The sequence below is a fragment of the Leucopleurus acutus genome, assembly GCF_964270905.1.
Source record: "Leucopleurus acutus genome assembly, chromosome: 15".
Classification (NCBI taxonomy): domain Eukaryota; kingdom Metazoa; phylum Chordata; class Mammalia; order Artiodactyla; family Delphinidae; genus Leucopleurus; species Leucopleurus acutus.
Window position 1 is genome coordinate 38,703,117 of NC_139157.1, and position 19,084 is coordinate 38,722,200.

The following is a 19,084-nucleotide window of genomic DNA, read 5'->3' on the forward strand; positions in this document are numbered from 1 at the left end:
CCAAATCTTTGTAAGGTTTGAGAAAAAAAGGGTGCATTTTTGGATAAAAACAAACATACTTTTACTGATGCATTTTTTACTATTCTATCATTCTTTCTCACCAAAACCACAATTTCCTACAAACCCCATGAAGTTTTAAATTAATAGTGTTTGGCTCCTATTTACCAAGAAGTGGTTTACCCATCACCATAAAAATGGAATTAAAAATATATCTGGCTAAAGAAATCCAAAAGAGAACGTTGGAGTTTGTTGGGTTTATTGACAATGACGTGTATTTAAGTGACCATGCATTCTTAACCTCTCTCTTGGGTGCAATTCGGTAGTAATCTGCCTTTTAATAACCTACACTGGACATCACGGTTGCAATCCAAGTGTGCAATGTCACAACAAAATTATCTAGCACACACACGTTGCTTAGGGCAGCAATGTTACCATAGTTACTACCAGATCAAACATCTCAGGAAAGCAGAGCCACTAAGTCTTTCAAGGTGCAGAAATTCAGCACTTTTGATAGGTAATGAGCCTTCATTTTCCTTCATCTTTGGGCTTTTCCAATTGGTCTTGTGCTGTTTCTTTATCTTTCTTTTTCACATCTAAAAAAACAAATAATTTTCCATCATATAGAGAATATACTGAAATCTACTTTGTATTATATTGGAATAAAACAGCTGGTTTTTCCTTTATGCATCCTAGTCATTTTCTACTTGATTAGGACATACCTTGCCGTCAGTGCAGATGTAGAAACTACACAAAGGAAAGAGATATGGGTCTGTCTCTTAGTTACCTTTCTCTCCTATTCTCCAGACTTATGTGCCAGGCGGTCTTCAAAGGTATTATTATTACAATCTCCATTTATAGATTCGTTTACTGAAGCATAAACAGGTTAAGTGACTTGCCCAAAGTCACCAAGCTAGTAAGTGACAGAGCCACAGTTTGGATGCAGACTGACTGACCTTGCCCTTCCCCATCTCTCGATGTTGGATCACACTCTCTAGCTTCCTTACACTTTTTATCTCCTTTGCTCTTAGGACTTAATCGCACTTTCTACTTCCAGGAAAAAAAAGTCAAACAATCAGATCACACAAGCTCGACTTTCTGCCACCAAACCTCTAAAATCCCCTGCCGTCTCGACTTTTTCCTTCTGCCCATGTTACAATGGAAGATGTGCTCCTCAGGACTGACTACATGAGTTGTTGGAACCTAGTGCAAAGTGAAAACACAGCATCCCTTATTCAAAAAATATGGAAAATTTCAAGGCAGCAACAGTAGAACAAAACCAAGGGCGAGCCTGTTATGAGCCCGAGGCCCTGCGCAGCTGCCCACCCAGCGCACCCCTGTAGCTGGCCTTGGTGCTGCTCCTACTGTCCAGGTCTAATTTCTTCACAAGCCAGGATCTTATCCATTTCTGCCTCAACCGCACTCTCAAGATCATCTCTAATCCCTGCATTTCACCTGACTTTTGCTCTTTCTCCTGGCTCCGTCATTTCCTCAAGTCACTACCATCTTCAAACTAACGAAGGCCTTCTTTCCACTGCAATTCCTCCACTTACTGGCTTTTCTTTTATCCTTTAAAATATATTATATCTTTTGCTGTCATCATTTTAGAACAAAACTATTGTTTCTACTACTTCCGCAAAATGGGTCCTGCCAAAATCATCAATGGCATCTTTGAAAAGAAATCTGATAGACCATTCAGTTCTCCAACTTTCAAGCACTATGTATACCAAGCAGTGAAAAACAAACAAACATACATTCCAGCTCTCAAGGAACTTCTTGTGAGGAATATGGACAAGAACTAAAATAAGTAAAATGAGTGGCATGTGGGAAGTGAGAAGTGCTACAGAGGACATTAAAGATCAGGAATTGTCATGAAGTCTTGGGGCCTGGAGGTTGCAATTTTAGATAGGGTTGGCTGGGAATGCCTCACTGAGAAGGGGGTCATGTGAGTAAAGCCCTGAGGGGGTGAGAGAGTTCGTTAGTTGGGTAGCAGGGAGAAGAGCATTCCAAGAGGAGAAAACGTCAAGGTCAGAGGCAGCAACGTGCAGGAAGAACTGCAACTGGGACCGTGCAGAGAAAAAAAGGATGGAAAATGGGGTTGGAGAGGAACCAAGAGACTAGATCTTTGAAGGAGAAAATGGCAGATTTCTGAACCAATTTTGAAAGTAGGGCTGACAGCATTTGGATGTCTCACAGGCCTCTTAGATGGAATATGCAGGAAGCAGATATCACTCCTCTAACCCTCAAAATTGCTTTTCTTCCATGCTGGCCCTTCTCAGTATATGGCATCACCATCTACCCTGCTGCTCCAGGAATTATCCTCCATTTCTCTTCTTTATTACCTGTAGTCACCTTCACCACCTCCAATTCATCAGCAAGTCCTATGAATTCTGCCTATAAAATATATCCCAAATCCATCCACCTTCCTCCATCTTCACTGCCTCCTTTATCCTTCTCTAAGGACAAATTTGACTTGGGGTTAATTTTCTGGCTCTGTTACCCTGGGAACCGGATTCAGGTGGAATGTCAGCCTGGTTACTAAGCGTATGGTAAAAATTACCCAAATGGTAAAGTACAACTGTCCTGAGAGAAACTATATGATAACTGTAAATACCTGGTAGGAAACCATAGCACTGAGATTCTGTAAATGCCATGACACTTATAACTGAGCATGTCCCTTGCAGAGAAGTTAGGAAGCAGTGTCCAAGGACTTGTTACAAAGTATTAGCCCCCATGGGACATGGGGCTTCTAACCCGTTGCCCCCATTGGTGCAGATCTTGTCCCCTGGCACCTGAGTTCTCAGTGAGTGGTGGGGTGAAGGTGCATAGAGACTGGCCCCCAGGACTACTTATGTGGATCGCTGCAAGGACTTCCACAGAAGGAGATGGTGTAATGCAGCCCTTCTGACCTGCTGTGTTTCTAAACCTGTATACTTCTGAGCAGACTGGCACCAGATGTGGTCTTATGAGTCTGTGGTCTTATGAGTCTGAATGTTTAATTTGGCCCCAAAACATTTCCTAATGGGGATTGCACCTCCTAACTCAACTATATCCATTATTTCTCTTCTACAATCCATTCTCCACATAACAAAGTGGATATTCAAACAGGAACATCACTCCCCTGCTGAAAACCCTCATATTTAGAATAATATCCTCTTTATTCATCCAGGTTTCTGAAGCCCTAAGAGATCTAGTCCTTGCCTCCTCTGCAGTGTCACCTCTACCACTCTCCCTCTTACCCGCTGTCTCCGAGCCGTGGTGGCCAGATTTTATGCTTCTTGACACGTCCACCTTGTTCCACTCTAAGAGCTTTTTACAAGCTGCTCCTTCTGCAAAGAATGCTCTTCCCTCTGATTCTCCTGTGCCTGGACCATTCAGTTGTTATTCAAAACCTACTGCTGCCATTCAGATTTCAGTTAGGACATCTGGAATTTCTCAGTCTAAAGTAGCCACCCAGTAACTCTCTAACGCAGCATCCTATTTAATTCTGATAGAACATATCACCGTTGACTTACATATTTATTTGTTTACACTCTAACTCTCCCATTGGAATATAAGATGCATAACAGTAAGAGTTTATGTCTGTCTTATTCACTACTATATGGCCGGTTTTTAGAATGGTGCCTAGCACTTGGCACTAAGTTGAATGGTGGATCAAACGAATAGTTAGTGATGGTGGGAGGTAAGAAAGGCCCTTTGTGACATTTACAGTTTCCTACGCTGCCACCCTCTGTCACCTCTTGCTGATGTGTTTACAGGGCATCATCGTCCTCCCTACCATGGTTATCAATTTGTAAGGGATAGATTAAGATGGATTATAAACTAGGAAGATTTCAGGCAGGTTAATTTCACACAGGATGCAGGATGTCTGCGATCCTAGATTTCTTCCCACTTAAGAATATCAAAAAACAAAAACGAAAGAGGATTGATCTGAGGGAAACTTGCAGATCTGTCCCAGAATTTCTATTTTTAAATGACTAAAACACTGAAATCATAATGTCTGAGACAGGCCCTAGATTTTTGCTATTAGCAATTGAAAGCTATTCATTTTAAATCCTTAATGTCTGTACTTAGCTAATAAAAAAAGAAGATAGACCTTAAAGCTATTTATGTATAGCTTTGTTAGTGACACATTGTCTATGCCATCTACCTACATAAACTTACTTCCTTTTTGTGTCCTTTTTGTGTATTCTTTAACATCCGGTGTTACTATGTTGATTCACTTTTTAACATTTTGAGTTTCTTAGTTAATACCTTCAACTTTATTTCAAAATGATTTAAAGAAAAATATAAAAATAGAAACAATATTCTTTCAGATAATGGTCTCTTCAGTGAACAAAATAAAATGAAGACACTACTAACTTTCTTACAGTGTATTTGTTCTCTTTTGCTTAACTAAATAATGTCAATAAGCATGAAGGTTTTGTGTGTGTGTGTGTAGGGACTATCAACTTTAATGAGGCCTGTTACATGAACAAGTAACTTATCTTCTCGACCTCGCTAGCTGAGGAGGCTCTTCAACAGCAATATCATGCCCTGATAATCAGATTACATTTTTTAACTTAAAAGGCCAAAAACATTACACATATTTTTATTCTTCTTCTTTCATTTCCTCCATCTTTTCTTTTATCTTATGATAGTTTACGTGTCCGTGTATACTTTTTTACTATTACTTTAGTACCCTTTATGATATGTACAATGATTTTTAGAAAAAGGTGAGGTAACCGTGGGACTCCAAGGTCTGGCCACAGTCCCTGGCCTAACAAGGATATAAGTATTTCATAAAGATCATACCAGGAACACTTGTAATTTTACCAGGTAGAAAGTCACCTCCTGAGGCAAAGAACTAAGAGCCCTCTTCTAGGGCTCACATGAAGCTTCCAGCTCTCTCTTGCCTCATTGCCACCAGTAATAAATTTCTACACACACACTGAAGTCTAAAATGGGGTACAAAGCACAGGTATGTTGGTAATGACTTGGTACTAAAACTCTCTTTAAGCTATTTGAATGTTTTTAAGTGAAGGGACTCTTAACACTTTACTGTAAGTGTTATTATATTTATTTTCACAAGACTAAACGCTGGAAGCTTTATGAACTGTATGTAAGCAACAGGGTAAAAGACCCAAGATTTTCCTTCATTGGTTTGACAGCTCTCGTTTTTTCTGAATTCAACTTTTTCTACTGATTAAAGAATGATCAACTTTTAAAGTTCCCGTCTCTAGTTGATAATAAACCTATTCTTAGCTATGAGAAATAGAAGAGCTTGTAGAATACTACAATGAAGCAGAAGCTTCCAAAATGATTTGCCAATGGATGGCAGAAGAAAAATTACTTTAGTTCTTAGAACGTCTCAAGAAATTTTGTAAGCTGTTTGAAGGAATGGATTATATTGGTTCACCTTTGTATTCCCAATCATTAGGACTGTGCATAACTACACACATCCAACAAATAAATAAATGTTCAGTTTCCACATTTAATCTAGGAGATAATAAGAGGAAAAGTCCACTTTTAGAAAGGCTGAAAAAAAATTTACTTAGCTTTAAACAAAAGCTGAGAAGCTTTAGTAAACAAGCTTAACTAGTTAAAGGGGAGACTGTTCCAGAGGGAAGGATGAAGAAGAGAGAAATGCTGCTGATTTTAAGAGGATTTTGAGTGTTACCTTCCTTCACGGAGAGGAACTCCGGTTTGAGGGGCAACTCTGAGGTTCCACCCGTGGCAGCTGAACCCTGGATGTCTGGTAGAGCATTCCGGCGGCCTGCCCTTGCTGATGATGCAAAATTGTTGACCATAGGCTCCACATCCGTCATTTTTGATGAATCTGTCCTCATAGCAACATCTACAAATAGAATGTGCACATGAAGAAGAGGATGAGCCTAGTCCAAGGTCCACGTTCACACTGCTGGGGGTTAAAAGGCATGGCTACATCAACAACATGGAAGCTTTGAATATCTAATCATTGATCGTACCCTGCATCTGTGTCTATGCTAAGGTCCTGGAGCTTCTATTTGCACTTTTGTACACTCGCTGAATAAAGCAGGAAGGCCTCAGTGTGAGCCAGATTGCTATAAATAACCTCAGAGCCAAAGGAACCATTTGGATGCTTTCGGGTGCAGTCATCTCTTGCCTTTGATTCTGCTTTTCTATGGACGCATCAGCCAAACGAGGGCTTGGAAGGAAATGCAGACTGACTTGCTTGGCCACTCCTGTGGAGACCCTGCCTGCCAGGATTTGCTTGTAGTGCTTGCTTAGGCTGAAACCAAATCACTATAATTTGTAAGGACCAAACAAAACACACTTTTTTCTTACTCTTTAGAAATAAGAAATTCAACTTTATCTCAAAGGCTTTTTACCCCAGTGGCAGCTGTGTATTTCTATCTGCTCTAGTCTCAGACCTAATTTTCAACAGACTCATGTCTGTGTTTGGGAGAGTAGAACCTGTGTTACCTTTTCTTGCCTTCAAGTGGACATGGTAATAACTAGTGCTTTTCTAAGCACCCTTTATGTTCCTAGCAATTGTCTCTCTCTATGAAAGAATTCTCAAGAGACCATTCACTATACAGCAAGGGAGGTAGCAGACATTGCTTATTCTAAAACTAGCCCTCTCTTTTATTTATTTATTTTTTTTGCGGTACGCGGGCCTCTCACTGTTGTGGCCTCTCCCGTCGCGGAGCACAGGCTCCGGACACGCAGGCTCAGCGGCCATGGCTCACGGGCCCAGCCGCTCCGCGGCATGTGGGATCTTCCTGGACCGGGCACGAACCGTGTCCGCCGCATCGGCAGGCGGACTCCCAACCGCTGCGCCACCAAGGAAGCCCTAGCCCTCTCTTTTATATGATGTTTTCTAATGAATCTTTCCTACGAAGTCAACACTGAAGAGTATCTCAGAAGCAGCAGCAAACTTTCTTTTTTTTTTTGAGAACCCATTAAATGCTAGGCTCTCAGCTGGGCCTTGAGAGTACAGAGGAATGATTTATTCTCCTCTTTTAGGGGACTTGTACTCTCCAAGGGGAGAAAAAAGGTTTACATACAAGGATAGATAACATCATAACACAGAATGTGCTGAGTATCAACCAAGAGATGGAGATACTCATTTGTGATACTTGAGGGCTGAAGTATATGAACCTTGGCCTACACGAAGCAAACCAAACTTCTCACCTCAGTTAGAAGGGAGCCCTTTCCAATCAGTTAACTGCAATTCAGGAAACGCTAAAAATGAAGTGAAACAGTCACAAAGTATGGTGCATTTGATATGAGAAACACAATGTCTTTGGGCCACAGCAACCAAGAAATGCACATCAAGCTTAGTGTGGGCCTCAGGAGTCCAGGAGTCGAGTCTAGGCTACTTCCCCAGATGGTCTCATCTTTCCAGGAATCATGGACAATTTGAGAACAATGCTAGGTTTTCAGACATAATTTTGGACTTCTAGCTGTTGAGTATTTGCCAATTGTCTGGTATTGACAACATAAAGTAAAGAGCACTGGACTATGAGTCAAAAAGAACACTCCATGACAGGCTTGCAAGGTGATATTGGTTAATTTCTCCGAGTCACAGTTCCTCCCCTATATAATGGATATAAACATTAGCCTGACTGATCCACAGAACTCTAGTGAAGAACAAATGAGATAAAGAACATGGAAACTCTTTGTAACTATAAAACCATATGTTTGATTACCAGCATCACTGTTCATTTCTCTCTTTTATTTACGCCACCACCTCCTATGTATCCCCCTTAGTCCTAACAAGAAAAAAGACCTCTTGAGTTTTTTAAAAGGGAAACCAGAATTTATTCAATACTACATGAACACTTTCATTTCTATTATCTCAGATAAACCTCCCAATAATCCTTGTGAGGCAGTGAGAAATAACCCTCACTATATGGATGTGGTAACTGGGGCTCAGAAAGGTTAAGTGACTTATTTTAAGTTGAACAACTGCTAACCTAGTACACAAGGATGCAAATCCAGTTTCAGTTCACTCTGAAAGCAAGATGACATGGATTACCACAAAACTATCTTTCTAAATCCTGGTGATACGTATAGACAGCCAAACAACAGCTACTTCAGATTCTTCCCTTCATTACTTTTTAAATAGAAAAAAATATATACAGTTAACCCTTGAATGACACCAGTTTAAACTGCACAAGCCCACTTATATGTGGATTTTTTTCAATTAACACGTACTACAGGGCTACACAATCCACAGTTGGTTAAATCTAGAGATGGGGAACTGCAGATATAGAGGTTGGATTGTAAAGTTATACACAGGTTTTTAGCTGTATGGAAGTTGGTGTCCCAACCTCCATGTTGTCTAAGGGTCAACTGTATATATATGTGTGTGTGAAAAAGAAAGAGATTCCCTGTCTTTTCATAGGTATTCCTCTCTGGCTTGAATGTTTGGTTATCTGTGAGCCCCTCGCACTACTCCCCATGACACACAAATTTCAATTAGAGATCGCTTCTCTATAGCTCATGAGGAGTACTTGACACCAGTTTGGAAACAGACCCCATTTGCAGGCCCCCATTCTGTCCCCAGCCAATTAACATCACGTCAAAAGCCATGGCCATGATGAAGTGTTTATTTCTGTGAAGGAGCTTCCTGTGTAATTGCAAAGAAGGTAACTATGCTAAGCTTGGAGGAGAAGCTCCACGAATACCCTGATTATTACTGTCCTGACAGTCCAAAATCGTAAAACTGAAGATAACAATAGATATAAGAATATTAAGATACACTCTTTAAAATACTTGAATGCTATATATTTTATGTTTAGCAAAGTGGGATTTGTCAAAGGAGTACTGAGTTAGAATTTGCATATTGACAGAAAACTTCCAAAAGGTGGCCTGTCGAGTGGGCCATCAACATGGAAGAAGACATTCTGGGCTCCAATTTTTTTCTTTGCTATTGGCTCATATCTTGAAAGTTTTTGCTTTTGCCTTTATACTATTATTTCTGGCATAGGCTTTCTAAATGAGTCCTTTTTTGTCGATTGGTGTTAGAAAACAAGACCATCACAAGCCAAAAAGTTTGTCAACATTATACACATTAATTACCATTTTAAAATCAAAACTGGATATGCAGGGAGGTCAAGCAACAGGTTACTTTACTCCAGAGCTTTCCTTGGTCCTTTTCCAAACTCGTATTAGGCACCATCTTCCTTTCAGAGCCTGTCACTGATGCTGAGTGACCAGGATGTCAGGCTCCACCACAAGATGGATAGTTTGCCCAGCCCAGACCCACAGGGCTGTTGGGACAGGGAGCTTTCTGATCTTCCCGACAGAATGTGCCGGTGACTTAGAGACACTGGGAAGAGAGTCTGAATGCATAGGGTGATTCTTAACTGGGCTCTTTTAATCCCCTGGTAAGAAAGTTTATTGTAGCACTAGAAATAATCTGGAAGTCCATCAGGAAAGGAATGATTGAATAAACCATATATATTATATTATGGAATTTTATATGGCTCTTAAAAAGAATGTGTTAGATCCAGTCAGATCTACTTACTGAGATATGTTCTTGACACACTGTGAAATAAAGCAAGTTTAAAAAGAAATATTTACAGCATGAGGGGAAAGGAGAAAAAGTAATGAATGTAATGTAATCTCAACTTTGCAAAAAGAATAAAAATTCTAGTTTGGAATTTAAGAGAGAACAAGGAGAATACTAACCACTGTTGGTATCTCTTACATATTTTAACTTGTAATAATGTGTTAAAATAATATATAAAGGACTTGAAACACATTCACCTGGCAAAATTATGAAAAACACCGAATGTCTCTAAAGTAACATTTTGATAATTTTACCCAAACTAGTATATCTTCAAGTGAAAGTCTCTCACTACCCCAACTAGCCATCCTACTTGTCTATTGTTATTATCCTATGCAACACTGATTGCATATGCAGTAAATATATATACACACATATTTTATATACATATACATACATACATATAAAGTAGAGAGAATTGCTCTCTTCAATGCTTTGTGACATTTAAAAATATATATAACCCATAGAAAGATGAGGAAACACTACGAAGAGAAACAAAAGAGAGATTAACTTCCATGTTCTTTCAATTTTCTGGGCTTAAAGTTAATTGTGTCTGTTTGCTAACCAAGGCAGCTGACTCACTAGCAACTCTTCCTCTTTTTCGTCTACAGAATTAGCAGTGGAATTTGTATGAGTTCTGCTTTGTCAACTGTGGCTGCTTACAGGAGCTGAAACCATTTGGACATTGGGAGATTTCAAAGAAGTCCTTGCATGGCCCATAGCAAGGTAATGTGATTTACAAATGCCTGGGACACACTTTCTTCTCTACCGAAAATACACAATTTTCAGGATGCCTTAACAAAATACCATTACACAGCCACATATACACACATGCCAGGATCTTTGCAGTCTCCAAAATATGAAAATGCAACACCAGCATAGCTGAAGAAGACAAAGACATTCAAGCTAAATGGAGCACTGCAGGAATATATATATTTATATATAAAGAAAGCACTAGTCAGCTTCCAGTGGGCTAAACATTTCCTGCTAGGAGTATGTTAGTATGTTATAAGCATAATTATAAACAAATAGACATTTTTGCAACCTCTTTCCCTTTCAACTGACACAGTCCATCTTCTTAGCTCATACTCATTCTTTTCTCCAAGTTCATTACTGAAGCCCAGCCCACAAAGAGGCGGATACCTTTTTTTCTAATCTCTGCATCCACGTCAGTCACGTCATCCACCTCAGTGAAACCACTACTCATTCTGAATGTAGAACTTGGAATAAACTCTTTACCCTCTAAATCAGTTCTCTAAAGTTATGAGTCAGGCTATCTGAGAAAACACTTAAAGTAAACAAACAAAGGAAGAACATGTATTTTGGAAAGTCAGTGCTTTTCTGGCCCAAAGACAGAAAGAGAGGGAGGGAGACACACACCGGTCTCAGCTGATAACCAAATATATCATCTGTCTCTCCCCAGCTTTCAAAATCTTAATACCTTATGCTAGATTTCTCTGGTTTGATTTTCTGTTTCGGAATATGCAAACCTCTTCCAAACAAGGCAAAAGAACTATAACAGTTGCTTTTTAATGTGGACCAATGAACACAGATAATTATTTATTCATCCAGTCAACATTTATCAAGCTCCTACTAAATTATTACGTGCCAGGCCCTGTGCTAGGCTCACAAGCTACAGAAAGGAACCCATAGTCTGGTGAAATCAAACACATTCTGGTCTTTTCAGTTACCTTTCTTGATCTTAAATCTTATTCTTTGGAAATAAAGTAAAAGTATCCACCTCTACAGGCTTCCCTGGTGGCGCAGTGGTTGAGAGTCTGCCTGCCGATGCAGGGGACACGGGTTCGCGCCCCGGTCCGGGAAGATCCCACATGCCGCAGAGCGGCTAGGCTCGTGAGCCATGGCCGCTGAGCCTGCGCGTCCGGAGCCTGTGCTCCGCAACGGGAGAGGCCACAACGGTGAGAGGCCCGCGTGCTGCAAAAAAAAAAAAAAAGTATCCACCTCTAAAATGTGAATCCTTTAATGTAGCTCCTATTCAACTCAGTATCAAGACAATTTTAAGCTAAACAGAGCTTACATGGAATGTATACATGTATAAAAATTGTTTTTTTAACTTAGAGACCTTTCTCTTTTTAAAAATTCCTCCAAGTTTCTGTGCCTCAAGTACAAGCCAAAGGGAATCCTAACTTTTGCCTGTTGACACACGTTTTCTTTTCCGTGCTTAGGTTCTTGCTTGCTAATATTACAGATTCTTCCAACACATATTGATATGTACATGGAAGCTATTTTTATCACAGAGAATTTTTGACAGCTTAAACCTATAAAATTCAAAATGCAAAGTCAAACTCGTTTTCCCATAATCTTCCAAGTAAAGCTGTAAACAAATCTGAGTACCTTTCCCGCACAGTGACACTTGCTACACTAAGACAGGGCCACTTAGAATAATAATATACGCTGATGTGGCTACAGATGAAAAAGATTAACTGCAGCAAACCATGCAACCCCCTTGAGCGTGGGAGTCACTGTCACTATGAGATTTGCCACAATCAGTAAGGACTCCCCTGCCCCACCTGAAGACCTTGGGATGGTGGCATGGCAGGCAGCTCCTGCACAGGCACAGAGGAGGAGTGGTTCACTCCACAAGAGAGAAGGGGGCCAGACTTCATGGGAAAACAGCCTCTGAGTAGGGTCCCAGAGAATGAGCAAGCAAGTGCCAGTGAGAGGCTGCTCTCGGGCCATCCACTTCTTATCTTGGCCCTTTCCAGCCACTCTTGGGACACAAAGTGTTCCTATATTTCGAAAGGGGCACAAAGACTCTCCAAGCTCACAGAAGCCCAAGTTTTGCACTGCTGAGAAAATCATACAATTTTGAAGTTCATGTGATCTGTTTGCACCCTTCCTGTCTCACCATGAACACAGGACCCTGAGAAGTTGGTTCCCCTTTTAATGAGATAGTGGTTTTTAAATGTCAAGTGACTGTTGATGACATCAGTAGGAAGGGGAGAAGGGGAAGTTAACTCTGACCGATGTGGTCACAGTAGAGATGGCTTTGTATCCCTCTGCCTGGTACATGGACTGGGACATAGTTGGCTAATAAATTCAATTAAAGTTTAATTAATATCTGATACCTATAAATTATGAGCAGGCAAACATAGCCTATGAAGGTGCTTTTAATTATTAATATTCTTAATAAAAGCTGAACGTTCAATTATTAAATATTAAAATGAAATTGGTTACATTAACATTAAAATAGCTTTGGAGGCAGGCTGTGGACTTTGGCAAATACAATGCCTTGCAGGTGTAAGTGACACTGACAGTCATACGCAGAACAGTAGTTAAAGCACAAACTCTTATAGAACCACCCTCATCCAGAGCATCTGGATAGTTATACTCTCCAGACACCAGTCCTCTCTGGAAAAGATCCATATACGTTAAACTGTCAACAGCCTTGCATGCAGGACCACTCAATCCTGTCTGAAACATCCACAAGACATTTGTTCTACACCAAAAGGTCCTTGATATTTGTTCATATTGTCCTTTCCAAAACATCCATGGAGACATTTATTTGGTCTTGATATTTGGTCATGTCCAAAACCATTTGGCATGGACCAAACATGCTCATAGATGATTTGTATAGGACTAAATTTCAAGGATATTTAGACATGGACCAAATGTCTCGTGGAGCTTTGGAAAGGACCAAATGTCTGCTGTGAATAGACTTGCCAACCTGAAGTCAGTTACATATAATTCATCAGGCTTCCCTTGTACAAATATGCAATCCTCTAATACTTTAAAAGACCAGATCCTATCGTCTTAATGCTCCTTTACCATTTTCATGCTCAACAAGCGGAAAAATAAAGCCCTTTTATCCTCTGGGCTTATTTTCTTTGCCTACGATTACTGTCGAGAGTGACCCACTGATGACAAAAAATAGTCCCATAATTACTCTTCCAATTTAAAGGTAATTTAAAGCAATATCTTAAGCATGGACACTTTCAATTACATGCTTTTATTTCAGAAAACTTCATAGCATATATGCTTATCTGTCTTCAAAAGGAAAAATGCAGTGTGATACAAAACAATAGAACTCTTTTTATTAACATACAAAAATTTATACATGTAAATGTGTACCACATCCTTCAAAGGAACTTTAGGAAGCTACATATTTATTCCACCTCTCAAAATATTTTTGTGACTTCGTAAGTGCAGCTCATTTTATATTCATATATAATATAATGATAAAATATTATTTTTAAAAGGCAGCATTATATTCTACAGTTTTTAACTATAGTTCTTAATTACCAACTGTGTGTCCCATTTGTTCGCCCATCTCTTTCATTGCACTTCAGTTTCTTTTCAAAGCCTCCTTAAGTAATTTAGATTTGCATATATTCAGAAGAAAACTGAATTTTCAGTTTTCTGAAGATTTCAAAGCAGTTTTGAGCAGTGACAGCATTACTGAACTACATTAGTACACCCTTGGGATGAGTGTCTTTAAATTAGTCCTTATGTTTGTTAAGCAGTCCATATGGAGCAATGAAAAGTTTGTCCACCTAAAAGTGTCCATCCCTGATGTTGAATCCTGCATTGCCTTCTAATAGACTTTCGACTTCCAGAAAGGCTTCTCAGTTAATTGTTTCCACATTTATCAGAAGTAGGATTAATATTACCTATTCTACTACCTTAGAACCGAACTAATGAATATAAATGTGCTTGGTTAACAACTACACAAATGAAATTTGTTTAGAAATCAGTCATATTAATTTATAGGCACTATAATAGATTATCATTATGAACATCAATTACCCTGTTAAACTATGGTGTTGATGTGGCTCTGGAGACAGCCTCTGATGATGTGAGTTACAAAGACAAAAAAAGATTAACACTGAGACCTTGCCAGAAACTTGGTGTTTAAAAACAGAAAGAACATTAAAAAAAAAATTATTTACAATCTCCCTTCCACCTCCCCATTGACCAACCCAGCCCCACAGACACACACACACCCCTCAGAGTTGGCTACTTTTCTGCAACAGCTGTACCAGATAAGCCACCTGTCACGGAAAGCCACATCTCCCTTACACTGTTCATTAGAGTTTCTCCCAGAAGGTGAACTCCCCATATACTTTCAGCACAAACCCTGTTTAAGTGTTTCCTTAATAGGTAATATGGGATTGAAATTCTCAATTTCTTCGTGATGCCTGAAAAAGAATTCTTCATCTGAGTAACAACATAATGACATAACATGGTGAGGAAAGAAGGGTCGCAAAAGATCATGTGAGAGAGCTCTGCTTTCTCAGTGAGGCTTGTCCTGACCACCCCATTAAATGGTGTTCCTACCCATAGCTCCTGAGAGTCCTTGCCTCTCTCTCCTTTCCCTGAGCTCTAGTAGCTTCCAACACATATTATAATTATAACTTACTAGGATTGCACTTGCTGTTTACTGTCTCCCTCTACTGGGATGTAAGCTCTACAAAGGCTTTCTGTGGATTTTTCACTGATCTATGCACTAAAGCTATGCCTGGCACTTAGTAGGTACTCTATAAAGTTTGTTTATTGAATGGAACAATTATCTTTTCATTTTTCTTTTTCAAAATGAATTCTTTTCTTTTTACATAAGAAAATAATACATGTTCATTATTGGGGTAAAATGACGATTCTGAAAAGCATAAAAGAGAGAAAACAAATTGCCTTATGTCCCATTATCCAGTGACAGCACTGTTATAATTTTGGTGCATATCCTTCCAGAAGGTTTTCAGTGTTCACATACACAAGCATATCACATACATATCTTATAAGTATGTATTTTGAAGTTAGATTATATTTATTTTATATCATGTTGCTATTATATCTTAAAACTACAATCTTTTCCAGGCCAAGATAATTCTAAATTTTTAGTAAAAGTTTTGAAAAAGGAAAAATTTCTAGAAAGCTAAAATTTCAGGATATATACCGCCTATAAAATATGCATAGCCAAAAGCCAAATGCAATAGCAAAAGTAAGGGACATGGCTAAGGACTGAAATCATTCACAAACCTTTCCTTAATTAAACTGAATAAAGTTAATATATAGGTAAGAGGCTTTTGTAAGTGTACATAACTTTAAAAGTTCCAGTAGTGTCTTTTTCTTCTATTTCCTCAATTTAAAGAAAAATTCTTTGGGATGTCTCTTAGCGTCTTTTTGAACGAATTTAATTTTCATTTTTTTTTCTTCCAACTGAGAAAAGGGGGAAAATAATTGAGCCTTTTCAAGTTCTGATTTGTTCTCTAAGTTCTCTTCAGTATTTTATTTTTCTTCGCAGGAGAAGAAATCACTGTAGAGTTTTATTAAGCCCAATATTCAATCAAAATCACAGTGGCAAAAATTTTAAAGTTGTTTTGAGGATTTTCTGGGTCATATGGGCAAAACAAATTCCCAAATAGCAAATACTTCAGAAAGAAGAATCATACCACTGAAATATTTTTGTTCATCAAAATTATGTATATTGGTATTAACCTACAATTAAGTTAATAGAAGTAAAATTATTTATATGGATGCATTTAACTTTTACAGAAAACTTTTTAAAAATAAAAAGATTCTGTTATTATATTTATTTATTATATAAGCTCAAAAGAAAAAAGTCCTCATGAAAAATTGTGTCTAAAATATATTCAACTGACATAACAAATAAAAAAGTTAAAAAACCTATACATAAATGTATATATATACACATAATATTAATTTAAAAATATATGCACAGAAAAACATGGCAAGGGAAATACACCAAAATTTTAGCAGTAGTCCTTTCTTGGTAGTATTACTATAAATGTTTTCTATCTTTTTCTTTGAACTTGATTGTGTTTTCTAAATTTTCTATAATGAAGATTTTTATAATATTAAAAATGGCACAAACATGTGTTGAGTACTGTTTTAAAGCCTTTTAATGAGAATAAGCTTATGAGAGTCTGTGCTGTAGGGAAGTCATTATTGTCTTTATCTTAAAGGTGAGGAAATTGAGGATCATAGAAGTAAAATGATTTGGCTGCAAGCAATCCAGCTAGCAAGTGACAGAGTACAACCAGAACCCATTTTATTGGGTTAGCCAAAAAGTTCATTTGGGTTTTTTCCGTAACAGAACTTACGGTCAATCCAATATCTGACACTTCATTCCTTGCTCCTTCTATTACACCTCACCAAATATTTGTTGAAGAAAGACTCAGTCTTCATTCAACCAATTGTTACTAAGCATCTAATATATCCTTAACTCGGTGCAGAATTCTGGGTAAGTAGTGCCAAATAAGACTAAAGACCGTGATAGACACAGTGGGGATACACAAAAGAAGCGTAATACAAGGTCCTCACTCTGGAAAAGTCTGTGACCTAATATACAAATAAAATACACACCATTAAAAGAAATGTAAAAATAGAAGTCAATATATGATATATTTAAATAAGTGGTATAAATGAAAATACTATAAAATGTAGAAATGTTATTGAATTGGGGGGCTATTAAGAGAGACTTCACAGAAGCTGTGGAACACATATTGGGCCTTAATATTTGAGAGGGTAGAAAGAAAATAAAAAGGCTTTACCAAGCCAAAGAAATCTTTAGCTAAATCATGAAGATGGGAGTGTAGAAGGCAAATTACAAATAAAGGAAAAGGAAACATGGGGCTATAATAGAGTATTATGCCATATAGAGCTGGAAAAATAAGTTGGACCATGGTCATAACTAGAACCCAAGTTGCAATGAAATGAATTTTATTATAAAGGATACTGTATTTATTCCTGTGAGCCCTGGGGAACCATGAAACTTTCTAAGTCACATAATAAGGATGTGTACTAGATGCATTGTTTGAAAACTGAAGTGAAGGAGATTAGAAGGCTATTAAAAAGGGACATTTGTAAGCAAACCCACCATAATAGGAGGGATAAGCGCTTTACAAAAAGTATCTGTAAATGCACAGACCAAGAATAGCTTCTTTTTTAAAAAAGAAGAGAAAACATAGGGCACCATCAGTTCTGAAGATTCATTACAAAGTTTCAGAATTTATACTTTCAGACATGAAAATTCATTACAGTATATGAGTTACTAAGATAGTGTGGTATTCTTCAAGGATAGACAAATAGAAAAATAGAATAAAATAGACATTCCAGAAATAGACACATATACATACGGTTCCTTGATATGTGACAAAGGGAGTAACTACTAATGTGGTCTCTTGTAACTATGGCAATTAAGGGTTTAACTATTGCTGGTGGACTTCGAAGATTCACAGACAGGAAACTAGATATTGATGGGAAGGTTGTCAATCATGGAAAAAATGGTGCTTAATATATGACTACATATGAATACAATAAAATTCTAGGATTAGTAAATAAATGGCTTCAAGTTATAGTGTATTCCTGTGAATCTTGTATTTAAATATTTTCATACAAGTTGAAAGAACAAGGTATAACCTCCACTTGATTTCAACAATTGTTAACAGCTTGCTATATTTAATCTCTCTCTCTAAACATACACACACACACACACACACACACAATTCTCGTTCAACCAATTGAAAGCAAGCTGCTAACACGACACTTTCACGTCTAATATTTTAGCACATCTTAAGAATTACATTCTTCTATATATCTATAATAACATACTTCCACAATGTTCTTTTTTGCACGCTGCAATTGTGACATAATTCCCCCTTTTTCCTGGATATAATCCAGCCTTTAGGAATTTTTGCAGGGGGTGATCATTGGTTTTTGCATGTCTGAAAAAAACTATTTTATCTTCATTCTTGCAAGGTATACCACTCTAGGTTGAAGTTACATTCTACAAGCACTTCATGATACTATCCTCCTTTATCCCTTTTTTGTTGTCAGGACGTTTGCTGATTGTGATGGTTAATTTTACGTGTCAACTTGACTAGGCAACAGGGTACTGAGAGATATTTGCTTAAACATTATTCCGGGTGTGTCTATGAGGGGTGTTTCTGGATAAGATTTGAATCAATAGACCGAGTAAAGCAGATTGCCTGCTCCAATATAATCTAATCCACTGAAGGCCTTAATGGGACAAAAGGCTGAGTCAGAGAGAATACGCTTTCTACCTGACTGTTTGCTAAGACATCCATACATGTTTCCCTATCTTCAGACTCAGACTTGACTGGAACTTACATTATCAGCTCTCCTGCTTCTCAGGCCTTCAGACTTGGACCAGAACTATACCATCAGTTCCTGGGTCTCCAGCTTGCTGACTACAGGGCTTGGAATTTCTCAGTCTCCATAAAAGCATGAGCCAACTTCTTATAATAAATAAACATACATCTAGACATATATATTGTCTTCATCTGCATCTAATCTGCTGTATAAGCTATACACCAAATTGTAATTTCTAATTATTACATTTTTCAGTTTTAGACAATCTGGCTCTTTTTCAAGTCTGCTTCATTGTATTATAGTATCTTATTCCTTAGTTACACATAATTTAAATATACTCATTTATTCTTTTCAAATATACTAAACCTATGTTTCTAAATGCTATATAAGTAATTCCAATACCTGAATTCTTTATACTAGTCTGATCCTCTTATTTATTGTTTATGTAGAATCTCTCTC

The 19,084-nt window shown here is 38.0% G+C and overlaps 1 protein-coding gene across 1 annotated transcript in view; it reads right to left on the reverse strand.

Moving 5' to 3' along the window:
• Positions 1-525: 525 nt before the first annotated feature.
• The window catches only part of PKIB (cAMP-dependent protein kinase inhibitor beta), a gene marked incomplete at its 3' end in the record, with an annotated part of 101,350 nt that continues 82,791 nt past the window's right edge, over positions 526-19,084 (reverse strand). The window contains exons 3-4 of the mRNA XM_082855483.1: positions 5,657-5,833; positions 526-593 (exon numbers count right to left, since the gene is read on the reverse strand). Coding sequence (XP_082711609.1) covers positions 526-593; positions 5,657-5,825 — 237 coding nt within the window. The 5' untranslated portion in view covers positions 5,826-5,833. The remainder of the gene's footprint in view (positions 594-5,656; positions 5,834-19,084) is intronic.